Source organism: Loxodonta africana, chromosome 17, assembly GCF_030014295.1.
Source record: "Loxodonta africana isolate mLoxAfr1 chromosome 17, mLoxAfr1.hap2, whole genome shotgun sequence".
NCBI lineage: Eukaryota > Metazoa > Chordata > Mammalia > Proboscidea > Elephantidae > Loxodonta > Loxodonta africana.
In genome coordinates, this window is record NC_087358.1 from 73009761 (window position 1) to 73030727 (window position 20967).

The 20967-nt window shown below is 45.5% G+C and overlaps 1 protein-coding gene across 1 annotated transcript in view; it reads left to right on the forward strand.

Annotated features, from left to right (window-relative positions):
• The first annotated feature begins 1876 nt into the window (after nt 1-1876).
• The window catches only part of FAM124A (family with sequence similarity 124 member A), a 90980-nt gene continuing 71889 nt past the window's right edge, over nt 1877-20967 (forward strand). Inside the window, exons 1-2 of the mRNA XM_064270177.1 lie at nt 1877-2067; nt 17976-18007. Coding sequence (XP_064126247.1) covers nt 1997-2067; nt 17976-18007 — 103 coding nt within the window. The 5' untranslated portion in view covers nt 1877-1996. The remainder of the gene's footprint in view (nt 2068-17975; nt 18008-20967) is intronic.

The window sequence follows — 20967 nt, forward strand, 5'->3', positions numbered from 1 at the left end:
CAGTGGGCCGTCAAGTCTACTGCCACTGCTCCTTGCCATCTTGTACTGTTTTCAGTGTTACTGCTCTTTCTTCTGGGTCTAGAAGGGGCCAGCGCAGGGACCCCAGGTCCATGGTCCAAAGGATGTGCTCTGCTCCAGACTCTTCTTGATGGTAGTGAGGACTCCTGAATCTCTGTGAGCTTGACCTTTATATAAGCAGACTTTCTCAATTTCAAGGCAAGACATGGCGCTCCCAACAGGACCACAAACTCACCAATCCCCTCGGTAGATGGTAAGTCACTTAATTTGTAGTCCCAGCCAATCATTTTGTGGGAGTTACAAGACCATGGCTAGAAAGGCCATATAAAAGTGATTCATTATAAAAGTGATTCATTGCACTACAATAATTTATCTATTTCTGTTTTGGGTGCAAGGAATTTTATGTTCAGTAATAACAATTCAGTTAAGATTTGGAGTTGGCATATGTGTTTGTTTCTCTTAATGATAAGATTGAATTTCTGTTCTTTTGTTAATCGCATTTTTCATATGTGTAATTTGATAAAATAAGAATCAGAAAGGAGTGATATTTAGGTAGGGGGTAAGGAGGGAGGGAGAGAAGGGAAGAAGGAAAGGAGATGTATTCCTTTTCACTGCTTTGCAAGTTGAGATTGGGAATGTAACTCAAGCTTTAAATGTAATGATAGTGCTTGGCAAGTGTCAGGACCTATGCTAGGCATTTTATATCCATGATCTTAAATTAATTTTCACAACAGTTCTATAAGGTAGGTATCAATAGTCCCATCTTATAGATGAGGATGTTAAGCGTCAAAGAGGTTAAATAACTTGCAAAGAAGAAAGTAGACATGAGTTCTTTCCAATGGCTTGGACAGGGCTGTCAAATTAAACCCAAGCCATTCAGATTCTCCTCCCCTTCCCCCAAGTTTGATCCTGTCTCATCCTACTAATAAGGGGAGAGTGGACTCTCCAGTCCTTCCAGTGGCGATCATCGACTCATCCTGAGGAGCGGAGGGAGGGACTTACAAATTATTATCCTCTTGTCCCTGTTAAAGAGTGCTATTAACTGAAAGGTTGGAGGTTCAAGTCCACCCACAGGTGCCTTGGAAGAAAGGCCTGGTGATTTACTTCCAAAAATCAGCCACTGGAAATCTTAGAGACCATAGTTCTGCTCTGACACAAATAGGGTGGCCATGAGTCGGAACCCACTAGATGGCAACCGGTTTTATTATCCCCTTAACTGCAACAACCTCTAAATTCAAGTACATCCAGTGTGCTTTATTTTTAAATAGCAAAAGAACGCACTGCACCCGTCGCGAACTGGCAAGCTGCACCAACCTGCACTGAGAAAGGTGATAATGAACTCAGCGCTGGCGCTTCTGAGGGTACTATGAGAAAACACCCAGGGGTTCCAACTGACAGCAGTAGGGGAACAAACCTCTCCTTGCTTTCACCCAGCAGTCAGTATCTCTCCGGGCGGCTAGCCCCGCCAATCCTGGGAACCTCGGGCAACCGCTGGGGCTCCGGATTCCGGACTCTGCGGCCCAGGGAGGAGGACGGCCCTCGAGATCTCGTGAGCACACCCAGCACACGAGCGCGCTCACACACGCGCACACACACGCTCACGCACACACCCCACGCGGTCACAGACCACAGACGGCACAAACAGGCGCGTGCACCCACACATACACGCCACACCCACACTCACACCACGTACCTAGGCACAGGCGTACTCCCACACACTCGCCCACTCACTCCCTTCACACCCGGGCGCGCACACACGCCCCCGCGGACACGCGCACCCCCGCGCACACCCGGCCCTCAAGCGGAGGGGCGGGCGCGGCCAGGAGAGGGCGCGGCGAGGGGCTCGGCGGACGCCGGAGTTGATCCCCGAGCCCGGCCGCGCGGCTCCCAGGGCCCGGCCGGGCGAGGCTGGGCGGCCGGGAGGGACGAGCCCCGGGCCGCGCGGCGCCCGCTAGCAGAGCGCGGCCGGACGCGCGCCATGGACCCCAAGGCGGGCGGCGGTGGCGGCGAGGAGGATGACTGCGTGGATTCGGGCGCCGAGACCGGAGGGTGAGCGTTCTCCCAGTTGCGCGGCGGCTCTGCCCCGGCCCGGGACCCTGCTGCAGCCAGTGGCCGAGTCGGCGCCGCAGGGGCGGGACGGGGCCGCGAGGGCTTCCCCGCCCTGCCGGGATCCGGGGAAGCGGAGGGGCTGGTTCCGGCCGTTGCCTGCCGGACTGGGGCTGTCCGGTGCGGCGGGCCCCGCGAGAGGACGAGGAGAGTGGAAGGACCCCCGTGCGATGGACCCCTGCCACCACCACCCCCCCGGCTCCCTTCTTGCCCCCGGGTCAGTAAATCCGCTGATGTGGAGTGCCAGGCAAATGCAGCGTCTCCTCGCCGTCCCCCTAGACGGAGGGCTGTTGCACTTGTTTCGACCTTCCCGGAGGACTTCCTCCTTATAGCTCCGGGCGCCCTGGAGTCCGGGATGGGGCTTGGGGATGGGGACGGGGGAAAAGCGAGGGTGGAACACCCGGCACGTTAAAGTCTTTCAGAAGTCTAGGATGATGGCGTGCTTCAGTTTATGGTTTCATTGCGGGGCTTTATTGTAGGCTTGTCGAGACCTCCCGGACTTCTCCATCCCGCGCCCAACTTCCTCGCCCTTAAGCGCGCCCATCCTGGCCGGAACCGCCTGCCCATGGTGCTGGCGGGACGAGGATGGTACTGTGATCTAACCCTGATTATTTGAAGAAATGTCCTATTCTTTTCAAAGGACACAAATATCAGCTCACATCTTGGGAGGCCCATTAGCCCTTTCCCAGCCACACTTTTCCTGAGACAAAAGGCCGAGTGTCTTTTACAAGGCGAATGTCATTGTAAAGCCTTCCACCCAGTCCCTATCTCTAAAGGATTTTCCTGTGCAGGATGTGGGTACTGACCCAGGAGGAAAGGGTGTCTTTTCCTATCTGGAATAACCTGGGGGAGGACAGGGCAGTCCCAGACTACAAAAACTTAATTCCTGGAAGGTGGGAAGGTTTAAAACTAATCTCAGGGTTTGGCAACACTGTAAAGCAGGAACAGAGCCCAGGCCCAGAATGGACCCAGGCTTCTGACCTGACCCTGCAAAGGCTCCCAGCAGCCCCTCCTGCCTGCCCAGCCCCCCTTAGCAGAAGCCCCCTCTGCCACTCCTAGCCCAGATGTAGGACTTGGTGCCCTAAAGCATTTACCCTGCACTGGGCTCTCCCTGTTACCCACGCTTGTCATCGCTCAGGGTTCATTCCTGTGCAGCAACCAGATTCCAGTCCTGAACTCCCCCGCTTTTTCCCACACCTTATGTGTGTGGCTTTTATCAACTTTAACTCAAGAGCCTTGGCTGTTTGTCTTTTCTTCTTGCCTCTAGTTGGCTGGTTGATGCATAGAAGAAACAAAGTAACCAGCTCATTTTTATCTGGTTTAATTAAATAAAGCACTGACTAGTCCTTTTATTTTCAATTTGCAGAGCTCACCTGAAACAGATTTTTTTCCCCCAAGGGCTTTGTCTGGAAGAAGCAGAGAGGACACCATGACCCAGGGGGTGACATCACCTTGGGATCCTGATGGTCAGCATGATAGCTGCCAGGGCTACTGGGACACCAGAGCTTCTCCTCTCTAGGTCTCTGTGTCTCTAACACGTATAGTTAAACAGGACAGAATGGCTTTAAGAATTTTTATTGCCTCAGTTGTTCTTGTTAGCTGCTGCTGCTCCATAGGATTTCCTTGGCTGTAATCTTTATGGGAGCGGATTGCCAGACCTTTCTTTCACCCACTTGGTGGGTCCGAACCACCAACCTTTAGGTTAGCAACCAACCCCAAACCGCTTGCATCACCCAGGCTCCTTATTGCCTCAGTAGCATCCTTAAACTAAAGATAAAGGTAAAATGGCATGTGTTTAAGTAAAACAGTTTCAATATATTCATTCCTCTCCTATTTACCATATAAAAATATACCCCCTGAGTTTAGTTATCAAAAGAACTATTCAGTTTCCCTATTTTCTCCCCCTCCCCCACTGAGCCTATCCAGCTTTCATACCTGTCGAGATTGTATATAAAGTGTATAGAAACACTCAGTGCATGCCTGCTACCGTGATATTTTTAAAAATGAAAATCTGATCATGTCTCTCCTCCTTGGAAACTTTTAGTGGCTCTGCCATCTATAAAGTGCAAAGAGCTTACTTAGTGTGGCCTACAAGCCCAGACATTCCAGGGTCCCGCCTTCTCTCTCTGGCATTGTTTTTCAGCAGGTGCCTCTTTGCTGTCTGCACCTTGCCGCATCAGATTGATCTTTTTCGTTCTCTTGCACTTGTCAAGCTGCGCACTTTACCTGACATGCCCTTCTCCACCTGGCATGCCTGTCCACAAGTGAAACTCGACTCCTCTTTTAAGACTCAGCTCAGGTGATACATTCTCTAAGGCAGAGATCCTTAATTTGGGGTCCACGAACAATTGCTTCAAGTTGGAGACAAAGTGATGTGCTTTGTGAATTTTAGGAGAAGATAACTTATTTTTTTTGTCAGATTCTCAAAGCAGTCTGTGACCCCTTCAAAAAGTTAGAAAAAAAAAATTCAAACCAGTTATTGTCAAGTGGACTTGAACCCGTGATGACCCCTGTGTGTCAGAGTAGATCTGTGCTCCGTAGGGTTTTCAGTGGCTGACTTTACAGAAAGTAGATGGCCAAGGCTTGGTTAACAGCCAAGGCATTGACCATTAGCATGACCCAGGGACTCCTCAAAAAGGTTAGGGTGCATTATCTTGAGTCTTCCTGACAGAGCCACCTCCCCTCCTACCCCCTGCCCTGGTAACACTGATTGCCTCATCTGTCGTGCTGTCTGCACTTAGTACACACCTGTCACCACACCTAGAATCCTCACCACAGGCGTAGTGCCGTGAGCCCAGAGACTGAACTCATTCCTCCTCGTAGCCCTCACCTGGCACTGTGTCTGGAGCGCAGCAGGTGCTCAGTACATCTTACTTGAATGAGGGGTGAAAATAATTGGAAGCACTGATTTTTTTCCCTTAAATTATCATTTCCAAAAATATCTGTGCAAAAAAATAAAATTTGGCAGCAGTTGATTTAAAATTAGGAAGATTATATGTGAAACACTCAGCTGCTAATCCAAAGATTCACAGTTCAAACCCACCAGCTGCTCCATGGGAGAAAGAGCGGCATTCAGCTTCTGTAAAGATGACAGCCTTGGAAACCCTATGGAGCAGTTCTACTCTGTCTTATAGGGTCGCTATGAGTTGGAATCGACTTGACAGCTGTGGGGTTTATATGTGAAAGGTTTTACAAAGATGGTACCCCTATCTATAGCAATAACAAATATTCAAGAGTCCTTTTTATTCTTTAATTCAGCAAACATTAAGCTCCTTCTGTATACAGGGCAGAGCCCTGGTGGCGCAGTGGTTAAGCGTTTGGCTGCTGAACAAAAGGCTGGCAGTTGGAATGCACCAGCCCCTCCTTGGAAACCCTATGGGGCAGTTCTGCTCTATCCCGTAGAGTTGCTGTGAGTCAGAATCGACTCGACGGAAGTGGACCTTTTTTTTTTTTTTTTTAAACGGGGTATACGGGCACTGTTCTAGGTACTGGGGATAGACCAGTGTAAGAGTCAGGTGCCGTACCTTCCCTGAAGGAGCTTGATGTTGAGTGGGAAGACAGATGTCAGACAATGATTTATGCAATTAATCATTTTATTAGAGTTGTGATAAGTGCTACTTGGGGGCATTGCAGAGATCTGGCCAGTGGGAGGGGCTGGGGTCGGGAGAGCCGTCCTGCCTCCTGCCAGACGAGGGACGTTTGGTGAAGGTGGATGGGTGTTAGAGAGTTCTGTCAAGGAAAGCCCCTGCAGTGCCTGAGGCAGGAAGGAGCAGGCTGGTGGGAGGAACCAAAAGTAGACCTTTTGGCCAGTAGCCTCCTGAGTAAAAAGCCTTTCACCTTTGTTCTAAGTGCAGTGGGAAGTGTAAACCGTTTCCTGAGACTATTGTATTATATGTGTGCATTGCGTGGTGTGGAGAAAGCCAAGTAGGGAGATCAGGGAAGAGCTTTGCAGAAGTTGAGACCAGAGAGGATGGTCAGTGGACAAGGATGTGTCAGCAGAGAGGGTGAGAGGAGAGGTGATGGCTGTGGGAGACGTTTAGGAGGTGGATGAGCGTTCAGGACTGGGCATGGGGAATGAAACAAGGCGGCAAGGTTGACTCCAAGTCAGCCTTAACTTGGCGCAGAGTGCTAAGGGTAAAGAAGCTTGGAGGAAGACCAAGTTGGGCATGGTGAGTTTCCTTTTCAACATGCTGCCTTGGAGGTGTTGAGAGACACGCACGCAGAGATGATGAGTCAGCAGAGAAGAGGTCTGCATGATGACATTGCATTTGGGAACTATCAATCGAAAAATGGCAGTGAGGTCCTAGGAGGGGCTTACCCCATAGGAAGGTAATAGCAAACAATGACCTAGCACTTCCTTGTGTGCCAGGGACTGGTCTAAGAGCTTTACATATTTTATGAACTTATTTAATCCTTCAACAACTCTGTGAAGTAGGTACTATTTAAGACCAACTTTGAGAGACAACAGCATTGAAATTTTGTTGGGTAAAAGAGGATGAGTTGATCAAGGGGCCTGAGAAAGATTAGGCATGGAATAAAAAAGGGAAGAATGTGGTGCCATCTAAGCCAAGAGAAGGAAGTTTTTGAGAAAGGAAAGAGAGCTAACTGTGCTCCTGAGAAACTCATTAAAATGAGGAACGTGAAGTGTCTTTTTACTGAATGGAGATAATGAAGTGAAGGTGGAGTGGTGGCTTCCGAGGGGGACGATGAGGGAAAGGAAATAGAGATCTTTGTCTGCAGAGGAAGGGGAGAAGGAAGGTGTTGCTGGAGGGGAAAGTAGGGTGAGAGAAAGATTTTAAAAAATAGGCACTAATAGGGCAATAAATGCTGATAGAAAGGATTCTGTAAAAAGGGGAAGGATGAAGATACAGGAAGGAAAAATGATAACCTATAATGGAAGCTCTCTGAGAAGGTGGAGGTCGATGGACCATGGGGCTTTGGGTAGGAGGAGGGACCAGAGGGAGAGAAGGGAACATGGGGTCGATTTGGTGTAAGCTCTCCAAGGTCTGAGGAGAGTGGAGATTTAACATAGTTTTGGGGGGCAATGTTGAGTGAGAACCTAGCTGAGATTAGTGATTACATATTTATGGAGGTACCCGTCTACCTTGCTATTTATTTTCCTGTGGCAATGCTCAAATTCTTAGGTCAGGCAGAGAGAAGGTGGGGGTTGGGATCTCAAGGATTGGAGGGGTGGGAGAAGATGGTATGACCAAAACATAGGAGCAAGGGATTTTAGGGTGTTGCTTGACCTGACTATTGATCACTTCTGCAGCATGATCAAAGAGACAGTTCCTGAAAACTTTCGTGAGTCACACTACCAACGGGCCAAATGTACTACTGATCACTTTGAAAGTTATAACCTATGGAGCCAGCCTGGCAGGGTTCAAATTCAGCTCCTCCACTTAGCAATTATGGCACCTTGTGCCAGTTACTTAACCTTTCTCTGCCCTCAGTTTCGTCCTCTGTAAAATGGTAGATGATGATAATAGTACCTACCTTATAGGGTTGTTGTGACAACCTAAAGCCCCTAGAACAGCACTTGGCGTAAGTAAGCCCTCAGTATATTATTATTTCTCAACATACTATTGGTGTTGTTATGAAGAACCCCCCAAATGATAAACTTTGAATTTTATACAATAAAAAAATGTGTATCTCATGGTAAACTCAAGACCATGTGCTGTGCCACAAAAATTAATCAGATTAAAAAAAGAATTGTCACATGACCATCACCACCATGATTCTTGTTCTTTATACTCATCAGAGGAGCCCCTGGGTAGTGCAAATGGTTAAGTGCTGGGCTACCAACCAAAAGGTTGGCAGTTTGAACACACTTAGAGATGCCTTGAAAGAAAGGCCTGGCAATCTGCTCCAAAAGGCCACTGCCATGAAAACCCTATGGAGCACCGTTCTACTCTGACACACACGGGGTCACCGTGAGTCAAAATCAATTCAGTGGGAATTGGTTTGGTTTATTTTTATATTCGTCAGAGCAAATGCTCTGATTCTTTTCATATCTCAAGAAATTAGATTATCTGAGAGACAGTAGGGCATGCTTCAGTATTATAATTTTTGTTGTTGTACAGATGGAGAAACAGAGGCTGTGATGACGTGGCGAGTTAGTGGCCTGAGCCTGAAGCCTGGGTCTCCAGCGTACTTCCCAGTTAGCGAAGTGGCCTCTCGGGGCCGTTGGATCTGCAACTAGCTCTTTTTTTGTTGTTCAGACATTTTCTTTGCTTGAAATGCTGCCTTGGCTGCCTGACCCATCTAGTACAAGTCAAGACTAAAGGCAGGCTAATATTCTCCTGTGGCGATTGATGTCGTTTGGAAACTCCACTTTCCAAATCCACTTGAAAGCAAGCCTTGTGCCTCTGTATACTTTTTGTTAGAAGAAACTGGCAAATAGGCTGCTGACAGTGGTAAACAATCTGAAGAAACAGGATCCCTGAATAGAAGGACAGGCAGTGTCGTCGTAAGCCCACATAAAAGAAGTAGAATAAGTCAGCCAAATGCTTTGTAATGGCTATTACTTTAGTGATGCCGCCAAGATTTGGCAACTAAGCCACTCTTTCAGATATGACCATACCACATAGATGGTTTGCATCCAGTAGTCTGGTCTGGCATTCGTCCACCTCCTCTTCCCTGTCAGTTGAACCTCATGAGCTCCTGGGAGCATGAGGTCATGGCATGCCCTTTATGTTTCTTTGGGTGACCTCCATCCAACACATGCGTCACTGTGACTTCAGCGATAACAAGCAATTCAGGGATCTAGAGTTTATAAACAGACGGATGGGAAAGAATAGGTAAAATAAATTGAAAAATGGGACATGTGTAAAGAAAAGTAAAAAGGAAAATCTTGCACAGACGATAAGATGACATATTGGGTACCCTCTTATCTTTGTGGAGTCCCTGGGTGGTGCAAACGGTTAACATGCTGCTGCTAACTAAAAGATTGGAGGTTCGAGTCCATCCAGAGGCACCTCAGAAGAAAGGCCTGATGTGCCATTGAAAACCCTATAGAGCACAGTTTACTCTGATAGATGTGGGGTCACTGTGAGTTACAGTCAGAATCAGCCGGAGCTTCCAACGGGTTGGAACCCGTGCTGCAAATCTGCATTTCTGACAGGTTCCCAGGGATGCTAATACTGCTGGGCAGGGACCAATTCTGAGAACCGCTAGTAGAGCAGCGGTTCTCAAAATTTATTATGCATAAGAATCACCTGGGATCTTGTTAAAATGTAGACTCCGATTCAGTATATCCAGGGTAGAAATACAAATTCTCAGCAGGGGTTCAAACCAGACTCAAAGCCCCAGAGTCAACTCAGGGCAGGTGTGTGTGTGTGTTCAGGGTGGAGCTAGTTAACTCTAAATCCCATGGCCTCTAATTCAGTGCCCTGAGAGTTAACAGCTGAGCCCTGCTGCACTGAGCTGATGTATTATAGAAACGTCAGGATCAGTTTTACAAAAATGACAAGATCAGTTTTTATGGTGAGTTTTCTGGAAAAGAGAATTTAGGAAGGTATTCATTATACATATATGAAGCACATCTAATTTTCTGTTCATTATTGGCACAAATACTAAGTAAGTAATATACAGAAATAGGTGGAGTATCTGTCACGTATGTGAAATTACGTAATCTGTGTATTATTCTGCTCACCTTTATCATATGCCCATCAATTTTTCATCCTAAAATTGTTCGTGGATTCACCTTTCATGAGTGTCTCACATAGGATAAATGTGTCACGTAGAGCCAGCTGGGTAATGCTTGTGATGTGGAGACTGATAACAGGCCACTCAAGGCAGCTACTGAACTGCTGCCCCGCCTTCCCCCGAAAAAAGCTGGAGAGGGCATACCTCTCCAGAGGACCTTGTTGGATACCTGATTCTTCTTGGAGATGGTTTGGACCTATTTATTTATACACAAAATTGTTTTCAGCTTCACAGTTTGTTTTTCACTGACCAGATCACTAGTAAATAATCTTTTGGGGTTATTTTGTAATATATTTTACGAGCTATAAAAACGCTCATACCTTGGCTCAGTGCATAATCCCACTCACAATAATTTTTCTAAGGAAAAGAAGGTAAATATAAAGCTTTACTCGTAGCTGTCCCATCACAGTGTGCTTTATGAAAGTGAACAGGCAGGACGAGTCCTATAGCCAACAAAGGGGGTGAATGAGTTATAGTACATCACATCACATAAAGTTATAATTAAGGGGCTATGTGGCAGCATGTTATAACAGTATTAAGTGAAAAAGAGAAGTTCTGAATTTTATGTATGTCATGATGGCAACTATGTACAAGTTCTGTAAACACATGGGGTCGTCACGAGTTGGAATTGACTTGATGGCAGCGGGTTTGGATTTTTTTTTTTTTTGGATGAACAAAGGCTAGAAAGTAATGTGAGCGTTTGTGCCCCAGTGGTGAGATTTTAGGAGATTTTTCTTTATCTGATTTCTGTGTTGACATGGATGGGGGTGAAAGGTGGTTGATGGATGGTGCTGCAGAGCTGGGCAGAGAACTGTCTGTGATGGAGAAAGGGGTTTGGGTTTTACACAGGGCTTGGGACCAGTTCATTCGGGTTCAAATACCTGCTGAGAATTTGCGTTTCTAACAGGTTCCCAGGAAGTTATACGTAAGAATCACCTGGAAATCTTGTTAAAATGTAGATTCCGATTCAGTATATCTGGGGGTGGAAATGCAAATTCTCAGCCAGGAGTTTGTTAGAAATGCAGATTTTCAGCAAAGGTTCCAACCGGAAAGAATAGCCCTGGTTTTACACTAGAGACCTTGAACTTCACCCAGAAGGCAATGGAGAGCAGAGAATGACAGGCCCAGGTTTGTGTTTTGCAAAGACTGCTGTGCGAGGAAGGGGTTGGGGCAGTGCAGGAGCGGTGGCCAGGAGATGACCAGTGGGCAGGACAGACGGACGGGGGCAGTGCCCCAGCCCCTACTGATGGGGAGGGATCTGTGGCAGGGGCGTTAGTGGGGCTAGCACTGTTCTGTAATGCAACCGCTGAACTTTAAGATTCTTGAAGTACGTTCCAAATGTAAATTATTTTCTATATATGTATCCATCTGTATGCAGATCTTTAAAGTCTACGCATATGTGAATTCCATCTGCTTCAGGGATATTCGGAAAAGCCTAGCTGCAAATGTGGGCAAATTTTTAATAATAAAATTGTCATATCATATATTATTATTACATGTTTCGTTTGAATAGCCATAGAATTTCTTTAAAATCTGACCATCTTAAAATGATCCCATTGTAATGGACTTAGTTTGCCATTGCATCTGCTGTAGTGGACCTCTGTCGAGCAGTCACTGCGTTTATGTAGCTACTTTTCTTAGAATTGCCCTAAAGTTTATGTCCTGGCTGGATCCAGAAAGAATTTAATGCAGCAACGCTGGGGTTACAACCCTGCTCTCTCTTTCATCTCCCTTCTGCTCTCTGATCCCTGTACCTGACACCCACACTGCACACTGCGTTCATGCCCCTACCTTCCTGGCCTAGTGGTTTCCTCCCAAGTAGTATCACTTTAGTTTCCTAACCAGTAAAATAGAAACTGAATTAGATATATGTGAATGTATCTTGTAACATATAAAGGGATACACAAATGTTAGTTGTTATTCTTGCCAGTTTTAAAATTCAGTGAGTCTGTGACTACTGCAGTATTTCATTTGAAAAGGGAAAACCACATGCTGTTTTTCTTCCTTTCTGTTCCATGATCAGTATATCTGCACATCATTTTGTGTGAAAGATGTTGTTGTTAGGTGCTGTTGAGTCAGTGCCGGCTTGTAGCGACCCTACGTAAAACAGAACAAAACACTGCCTGGTCCTCACAACCGTTTTTATGCCTGAGCCCATCGTTGCGGCCACTGTGTCAACCCATCTCATTCAGGGTCTTCCTCTCTTTCACTGACCCTCTGCTTTACCAAGCATGACGTCCTTCTCCAGGGACTGGTCCCTCCTGAAAACATGTCCAAAGTATGTGAAACGAAATCTCACCATCCTTGCTTCTAAGGAGCATTCTGGCTGTACTTCTTCCAAGGCGGATTTGTTCATTCTTCTGGCCGTCCGTGGTGTATGCGGTGTTCTTCATCGACACCACAATTCAAAGGCGTCAGTTCTCCTTCAGTCTTCCTTATTCGTCGTCCAGCTTTGGCATGCATATGAGGCACTTTAAAACACCATGGCTTGGGTCAGGCGCACCTTAGTCCTCAAAGTGACATCTTTGTTTTTTAACCCTTCAAAAAGATCTTTTTGTAGTATGTTTGTCCATTGCAATATGAGAGATGTAAGTCGTTTTAACTAGTTAGAATTTTATGATTTTTAAAAATCTATGTACCTTTTTTTAGTGTGGCAAGAAAGACAATTGAGTGAAAACTGGATGATTGGGGAAAGGCACTATGAGACTAAATAAAAGGAATGCAAATCTATAAAATTAAACATAATGACCAGTTTATTTGCGTAATTATGCCCCCTAACCACCACCTTTTTTTTTTTTTAACCACCACCTTGGCAGAATAAATCCCTGGGTGCCTAGGAGATGAATTTCCTACTGAGAATGACTTTGTGACACTGGGGGGAGAAAATCAATGGCTTCTGTCATGTATTGAATTGTGTCCCCCCCAAAATATCTGTCAACTTGGGTAGGCCATGATTCCCAGTATTGGGTGATTGTCTACCATTTTGTCATCTGATATGATTTTCCTATGTGTTGTAAATCCTGTCTCTATGAGGTTAATAAGATGGGATTAGCAGCAGTTATATTAATGAGACAAGACTCAGTCTACAAGATTAGGTTTTATCTTAAACCAATCTCTTTTAAGGTATAAAAGAAGCGAGCAGAGAGTGAGGGGGACCTCACACCACCAAGCAGCAAGAGCCAGGAGAATAGTGTGTCCTTTTTCCCTGTACTGAGAAGCTCCTGGACCAGGGGAAAATTGATGACAAGGACCTTCCCCCAGAACCAACAGAGACAGAAAGCCTTCCCCTGGAGCTGGCACCCTGAATTCGAACTTCTAGCCTCCTAAACTGTGAGAGAATAACTATCTCTTTGTTAAAACCATCCACTTGAGGTATTTCTGTTACAGCAGCACTAGATAACTAAGACAGCTGCTATACTGAGCACATCGTCAGAGAAGAAAGTCTTAACAGCCACGCAAGTAAGGCAGAAACTTGGTAGAGTAATCAAGGCGTATCGTTGGCCAGACCCCATTCTCAAAGAGCCGAGTGCCAGGTGTTGACTTTTGCGCATAGGAACAGAATGAGTAATTTCGCCCTGCCCTTTGTTGTTAGTAGTTGTTGTGGAGTCCATTCCGACTCAATGGCGACCCCATGTGTGCAGAGTAGAACTGCTCCATAGGGTTTTCAAGGCTGTGATCTTTCAGAAGCAGATTGCCAGGCTTTTCTTCCGAAGTGCCTCTGGGTAAGTTCAAACTACCAACCTTTTGGAACCCAGTGCTTAACTGGTTACCCCACCCAGGGACTCTGCCCTGTCCCTAGCCCTCCCTTTCCCCTTTTCCTGTCACAACCCACATCCTGTCACCCTAATACCAGTGGGGTTCTTCTCAGATGGAACTGAAACGTGTCAAATCAGCACGCACCTTTGTGTTTCCTGACTGTCAGCCGTTCCCTGAATGCAGAGGCCTTCACGGCTGAGGCGCCCTGGCTGCTCTCACTGCTCATGTAAGCATAGACATATGTCCCCAGGTTGTGGTGTCAACATTTGAAGAGTGTCCATTTGCAGTGGTTTAACCCTTTGTGGGTAGTCCCTGGGTGGTTAACGCACTCAGCTGCTGAACAAAATGTTGGTGGTTCGAGTCCACTCAGAGGCACCTCAGAAGAAAGTCCTGGCAATCTGCTTCCAAAAACCATCCATTAAAAACCCTGTGGAGCCCAGTTCTGCTCCGGCACACGGGGCATCACCGTGAGTTGGGGCTGACTTGACGGCAGCATCACCGTGAGTTGGAGCTGACTTGACGGCAGCATCACCGTGAGTTGGAGCTGACTTGACGGCAGCATCACCGTGAGTTGGAGCTGACTTGACGGCAGCATCACCGTGAGTTGGAGCTGACTTGACGGCAGCATCACCGTGAGTTGGAGCTGACTTGACGGCAACTGTTTTTTTAACCTTTTAGGGAGTCATGAACCCCTTTCAACATCTGTTAAAAACTTTGGAACTTCTCCCCAGAAAACTAAGCATCTGTTCCAAAATTCGCCAGTAGTTCTAGATGGTTAGGGACCTCCGGAATCCCATCTCCAGGGGTCACGGAGTCCGTGTGAAGAAATCCTGTTTTCTAAGAGAGCTTTCAAGTTTTGCTTTTTTAAAAGCATGGTTTTTTTTTAATTGAGGTGTGTCTTAGTTATCCAGTACTGCTGTAACAAATACCACAAGTAATGGCTTTAACAAATGGAAATTTATTTTCTCATGGTTTAGGAGGCCAGAAGTCTGAATTCAGGGTGCTGGACCTGGGCGGGTAGGCTTTCTCTCTCTGTCAGCTCTGGGGGTCTCTTCGGAGGTTCTGCTCCTGGGCAATATGCATGTAGCTTGGCATCCCTCTGCCCCCATCTCTGCTTGCTGGCTTGCATTTAATCTTTTTTATATCTCAGAAGACATTGACTCAAGATACATTCTGCACTAATCCTGCCTCATTAACGTAGCAAAGGCAATCCATTCTCAAATGGAATTATAACCACAGGCATGCTGTACCCGTACCAGTTGCCATGGAATTGATTCCAACTCATAGCAACCCTATAGGATGGAGTTGAACTGCCTCATAGGGTTTCAAGGAGCAGCTGGTGGATTCCAACTGCCAACCTTTTGGTTAGCAGCCAAATTCTTAACCACTGCACCACCAGGGCTCAGAGGTTAGGATTTACAACACATTTTTGGGAGACGCAATTCAATCCATAACATTCTACCCTGAGGCCTCCCAAAATTCATGTGTTTTGCCACATGTAAAATGCATTCACCCTATCACATCATCCCAAATGTCTTAAACCAACTCCAAGTCCAAAATATCACCTTCTGAATCATCTAAATCAAATACGAGTGAGACATTAGACATATTCCATCCTGGGGCAAAATTCTTCTTCGTCTGTAAACCTGTGAAACCTAGAACACAAGTTTTCAGACTGCAATGGTGGGACAGGCACAAGGTATATATTTCCATTACAAATGAAAGAAATTGGAGGGAAAGAAGGGCTGATAAGCACCAGGCAAGTCCAAAACCCAGCAGAACAAATTACGTTAACTCTCAAGGCTTGAAAATAATCCTCTCTTCTCTGAGACCCTCTGGACAACAGCCCTGCCCTCCAGAGTCTGGGTGTTGGCCGTGCCCTCTGGATTTTGGGTGGAAGCCCCTCAACTCTGGGCTTCAGTTCCACCTTCCAGGGTCACTGGGGTAGCAACTCTGCTCCCTTGGCTTTACACGACCCAATTCTATTCCATCTGAGTGGTGACCCCACGCCCTTGACCTTGGCCCTATTCTTCTGCCCTTTGGACATGGTATCCCAACCCCCTCAACTTTGAGTGATGGCCGCATCCCCACGACAGACTTTAACGGCAGCCCCACACTCCAGAACTGAGTTGGTGAAAATCTGACTCTTTGAAACCTGGGAGGCTGTGGCCCCACCCTTTGAAACCCAGAAGACCCTGCTTCTGGTGCTCCTTTCAACAGTTCTGCTGATCTCCAAGCTGCTCTAGGGATTGTCCTTTTCTTGGAGGATAACAAGTGTAGATCCTTTTGCCTGTTTCCTGCCTGTAGAATTACAAGAAGCGGACAGCATTCTTTCCTTTTGTTCTTTCTCTGTTCCTTTCAGTCTTAAGCTGATGGATTTTCTCCTGTGGCAGTTGGTTGGATCCGTCAGTCACAGGCTTAATCTCTTTAACAAAAGATTGTGTAGCCACATCCTTGGTGAACATTCTAGGATGAGTGTCTGTCGTTTTTATAATGGAATTTTCCTCTTTAAGTTTTGTTTTCATTTTGCACAGTTCATTTTTAAGTCCATCTCTTTCCTTCTGTATTTTACCATAAGCAGCAAGGAAAAACCATACAGCTCCTTCAAGATCTTGCTTAGAAATCTCATCAGCCAGATATCCAAGTTCATCACTTAGAAGTTCCACCTTCCACCAAACAGTTGAACATAATGCAGAGAAGTTTTTTGCCGCTGCATAAACATCGCCCTTTCTCCATTGTCCAATTACATATTCATCATTTTCTATTAAAGCCTCATCAGCAGCACATTTAATGTCCACATTTCTAGCAACATTCTGTTGCCAGCACCATATGTATTCTCTGAGATGACAGAGACTTTCTCTATAGCTCTTCTCATGTCCTTCTGAGCCCTTACCAGAATTGCCTTTGGTAGCTATAATTCTACCAACAGTTTCTTCAAAGCAATCTAGGCTTTTACTATTAAAAAAAAATAATAAAAAATTTACTATTAGGCACCTTAAAACTCTTCCAGCCTGTACCCAATTCCATTTTAGGTATCTATTACAGCAGCGGAGGCCTGGTGGTGCAATGGTTTAGCGTTCAGCTGCTAACCAAAAGGTAGGCAGTTTGAATCCAGCTCCTCCTTGGAAATCCTATGGTCACTATGGTCACTATGAGTTGGAATTGACTCGATGGCAATGGGTTTTTGTTTTTTATTAGAGCAGCACCCCACTCTTGGTACCAAATTCTATCGTAGTCATCTAGTCCTGCTATAACAGAAATACCACGAGTGAATGGCAATAACAAACAGAAATTTATTTTCTCACAGTTTAGGAGGCTAGAAGTCCAAACTCAGGGTATCAACTCTAGGGGAAGGCTTTCTCTCTCTGTCAGCTCTGGAGGAATGTCCTTATTTCTTCAGCTTTTGTTTCTTGGTTCCTTGGAGATCTCCATGTGGCTTGGCATCAATCTTCCCCCATCTCTACTTGCTAGCTTTCATTTAATCTCTTATATCTCAAGAGAGATTGACTCAAGATACACCCTTCTCTAATCCTGTCTTATTAACATAATAAAGACAACCCATTCCCAACTGTGATTATAACCACAGGCAGAGAGGTTAACATTTACAACATATATTGGGATGGGGGTGGGGGGGCACAATTCAATCCATAACAAGGTAAAAATTCACATAACCTAAAATTAACCATTTTAAAGTGTACAGTTAAGTGGCGCTATCTTCATAATGATGTGCAGCCATCATCCTTATCAAGATCCAAAACATTTTCATTACCCCCAAAGAAGACCCCATACCCATTAAGTAGTTGCTCCCCTTTCCCCCTGTCTCCAGCCCTGGGCAATCAGTAATCTGCATTCAGTCTGAATTTTTTGTATAAATGGAATCATACAATATGTGACTTTTTGTGTATGGCTTCGTTCACTCAGCATATTGTTTTCAAGGTTCGTCCACATTGGATCATGCATCAGGACCACATCCCTGCTTGTGGCTAAATAATATTCCATTCTGTGGGGACACCACATTTCGTTTATCCATTCATCTGTTGATGGGCATTTGGGTGCTTTGTGGCTGTTAGGAATAATGCCACTATCAACACCCGTGTACAAGTATTTTTTGAATACTTGTTTTTAATACTTTGGAGTATACACTCAGTGATGGAATTACTGGGTCAGATGATAACTCTGTTTGACTTTTTGAGGTACTGCCAGTAAAGTTTGGCTTTTGTATTCAGATACAACTTCACTTTGCACAAGACGAACCTCAGCACCACAGTAATGTGTGACATTTCTTACCAGTTAAATGCTATGGATTGTTTCAAATCCTAGTTTGAATAAATTATTGGAGAAAGAAAAACAATGTATGACCCTGCTAATACTGAGGTTTTGTGTTTCAGGTCCGACTACAGCCGCATGTCCTCCGCCAGCAGTAAGTACCTCTTATATCTCCTTCAGCGTTGTCTTAACAGTTCCCGGAGGGCCAGGGCCTCTGCTGCCGTTTCCTCGGTACATGCTTTAAGAGTAAGTCAGAATCACCCAGGGAGTCCTTGCCACAGAATGAGAGAAGACTGTTCAACTCTGCAAGCGGAGGCTTTTCGAGAATTTGGTTGTACCTTGATTTCGGTACTAGCTATGCCAGTACTTTCCCTATGGATATTCAGCCTCAAGGAACTAGCCCAGGCTTTATCAGCACACATACTTCTTGAAACACCTTCTCTGAAGAATCTGAAATCATTTGTTCATTTATCAAATACCTGCTCCCTGCAGCTATTCTTGGAAACCCTGGTGGCATAGTGATTAAGAGTTTGGCTGCTAACCGAAAGACTGGCAGTTCAAATCTACCAGGCGCTCCCTAGAAACCCTATGGGGCAGTTCTACTCTCTCCTATAAGTCACTATGAGTCATAATTGACTCGATGGCAGAGTGTTTTTTACAGGTATTCTAGCGAGCAGTGGCAGTTCAGTTCTTATCTTTGAATTGGAGACCTGGTTTCAGTTCCTGACCAATGTACGTCGTGTGCAACCACCACCCATCTGTCATGGGGGCTTTTGTGCTACTGTGATGCCAAACAGATTTCAGCAGAGCTTCCAGACTAAGACAAAATAAAAAGAAAGGCCTGGCAATCTAGTTCCAAAAACCAGCCAGTAGAAACCCTATGGATCACAACAGTTTGGTTCTGTTGTGCAGGGGGTCGCCATGAGTCAGAGTTCGACTTCTCGGCAGCTAACAACAGCAGCAGCAGGTACTCTGGAGTCCCCGGCTGGTGCACAGGGTTAATGGGCTTGGCTGTTAACTGAAAGGTTAGTGGGTCAAGTCCGCCTAGAGGCAGTCTGGTTTTGACCAATCAGCCATTGAAAACCCTGTAGAACATAGTTCTACTCTGACACATGCACGGTCCCGGTAAGTCAAATGGTTATTTTGGGCAGGCTCTCTGCTAACACTGGCTCCATGGCATGGCCCCAGCTCATCAGTTGGCACATTTCCTTCTTCGTATTTCCACAACTGCAGGCACGTATCACTCCCTTCCCCACATGGGGGCACTTCCACCTTTGGGAAAATCCTGCAAAGGATGTTAACAGCAGTACCAATGTAGGTTGTAATTAGGGAGTTTAGCTGTCATTTCTTCATTAAATGTAGCTAAAAGGAATATAGACGTTTTTAACAATCCATGTTTCCTTATTTATAATTCCTAGTTTATAGATGATTATTATATGTGGTAAAAATAATTCAAAGTATGTTTTCAAGACACTAATCATCAAAAGGTGCTCTATTTAATATTAAATTAAGAGTAAATCTATTTGCAGGAAGTTGTGTCTCATGTCTGGAAATAATTTACAGTCCTTAAGAGCACTATATAAATGACCACATCCATTCAGACTGATGGAACGCTTACTTTAAAATAATAAGCGATTCTTACCATAAAAGCCCTGATGTTTGGAATCGGTAAATCCTGAACTGTTTTGCCCTACCTTACTACCTGCTAGACTCTCACTTCTAAATATTCCCAAATGGAAAAAAAATGGAGAGAAGCTTAATTGGATTATTCTGTTTATTGATGTTCGGGATTAGTTTTCTTTTGCAATTAGGGACTGTGCAGAAAGAAAGCTGTAGATCTGGAATTGTAATTTAGTGTCAAATTATATTTCGTTGTCAGTATATCTGCAGTGAGCAATTTCTGACAATCTTAGCCGGCTGGAGACTGAACATTGCCCCTTAGTTATTAAGAACCATCAGTAGTAATGAGTAATAATGAGAACTATGCTCCAGTGATTTGCCCTCATTCCCTGAAGCTCTTCCATTCCTAAAATCAGAGAAAACTCTTTTGAACTCTCTCTCTATGCTGCGTCCTCATTCTTCTCACCTTTGCCCAGAGGCTACATTTTTTTAAGAGTGATTTTTATAAAATACTTTCCTGAAGGCTTTACGTAATTTGTAGCTCTCATATCAGTCCTCTGGGTACCAGAGCACCCCTCTAGGCAGTGGGGCCGGTAATTTGGTTTGGGATCCCCTCCTCTCCCTTGTTTTAATTGCACTTTCTGAGCTGGGATTTCTTTTCGTGCACCTGGGATCAATACCCTGTTATTGGTCTTGCTTTCACTTTAGCTACTTGGTAGTTCTTGCCTCACATGACACCTCAGTGGTGGGGCTTCGTCTTGAGTGGGTATGTGTGTGTTTCACTTGGAAATGTATTTGGCTGCATACAGAGAGCAACAACGGCTTAAACATGCAGGGGTTTGTTTTCCTCTAACATTATAAAAAAAAAAGTCTGGAGGAGGCAGTACAGCTCTGATGTGAAGGCTCCTTTAGTCTTTCTGGTATACTGTTCTCAGCTTTTAGTTTCCAGACTCAGGGTTGCCTCAGAGTTAGAATATGGCTGCCTCCATCACGTTTTTGTTCTAGACGGAAAGAAAGAAAAGGGAAGGGCAAATGGTGCCTGCCAGCCGAGTCATCCCCCCTTTTTAAGGAGTTTTACCAGAGGCTCTACCCAGTAATTTCTCTTATCCCTATTGGTTAGATCTTGGTCACATGTTTATCCCTGTTTGCAAGGGAGTCTGGGAAATGTATTTTGGGTATATTTGTCACCACCAGTACCATCAGGATTCTGTTCATAAGGAAGAAGGGGAGAGTGGATACTGGTGGGCACCTGGCTGTCTCTGCTCTAGGTGTTGCCTGGCCTACCATTCCTCCCAACCAGGAGCATAAATTCCATCCATGCCCATACTCAGGAAGGCCTCAGACAGTCAGTGAGAGCTAACAGTAGACCCCTTCTGGGGAAAAAAAAAAGCCTAGAGTCTTGGCACAGCTGCAATAAAAAAAGCATTTTCCAAGTAGATTTCGAAAATAACTTTTCCCCACAAACTAGACAGTCATGCTCAGGGGACTGAGTAG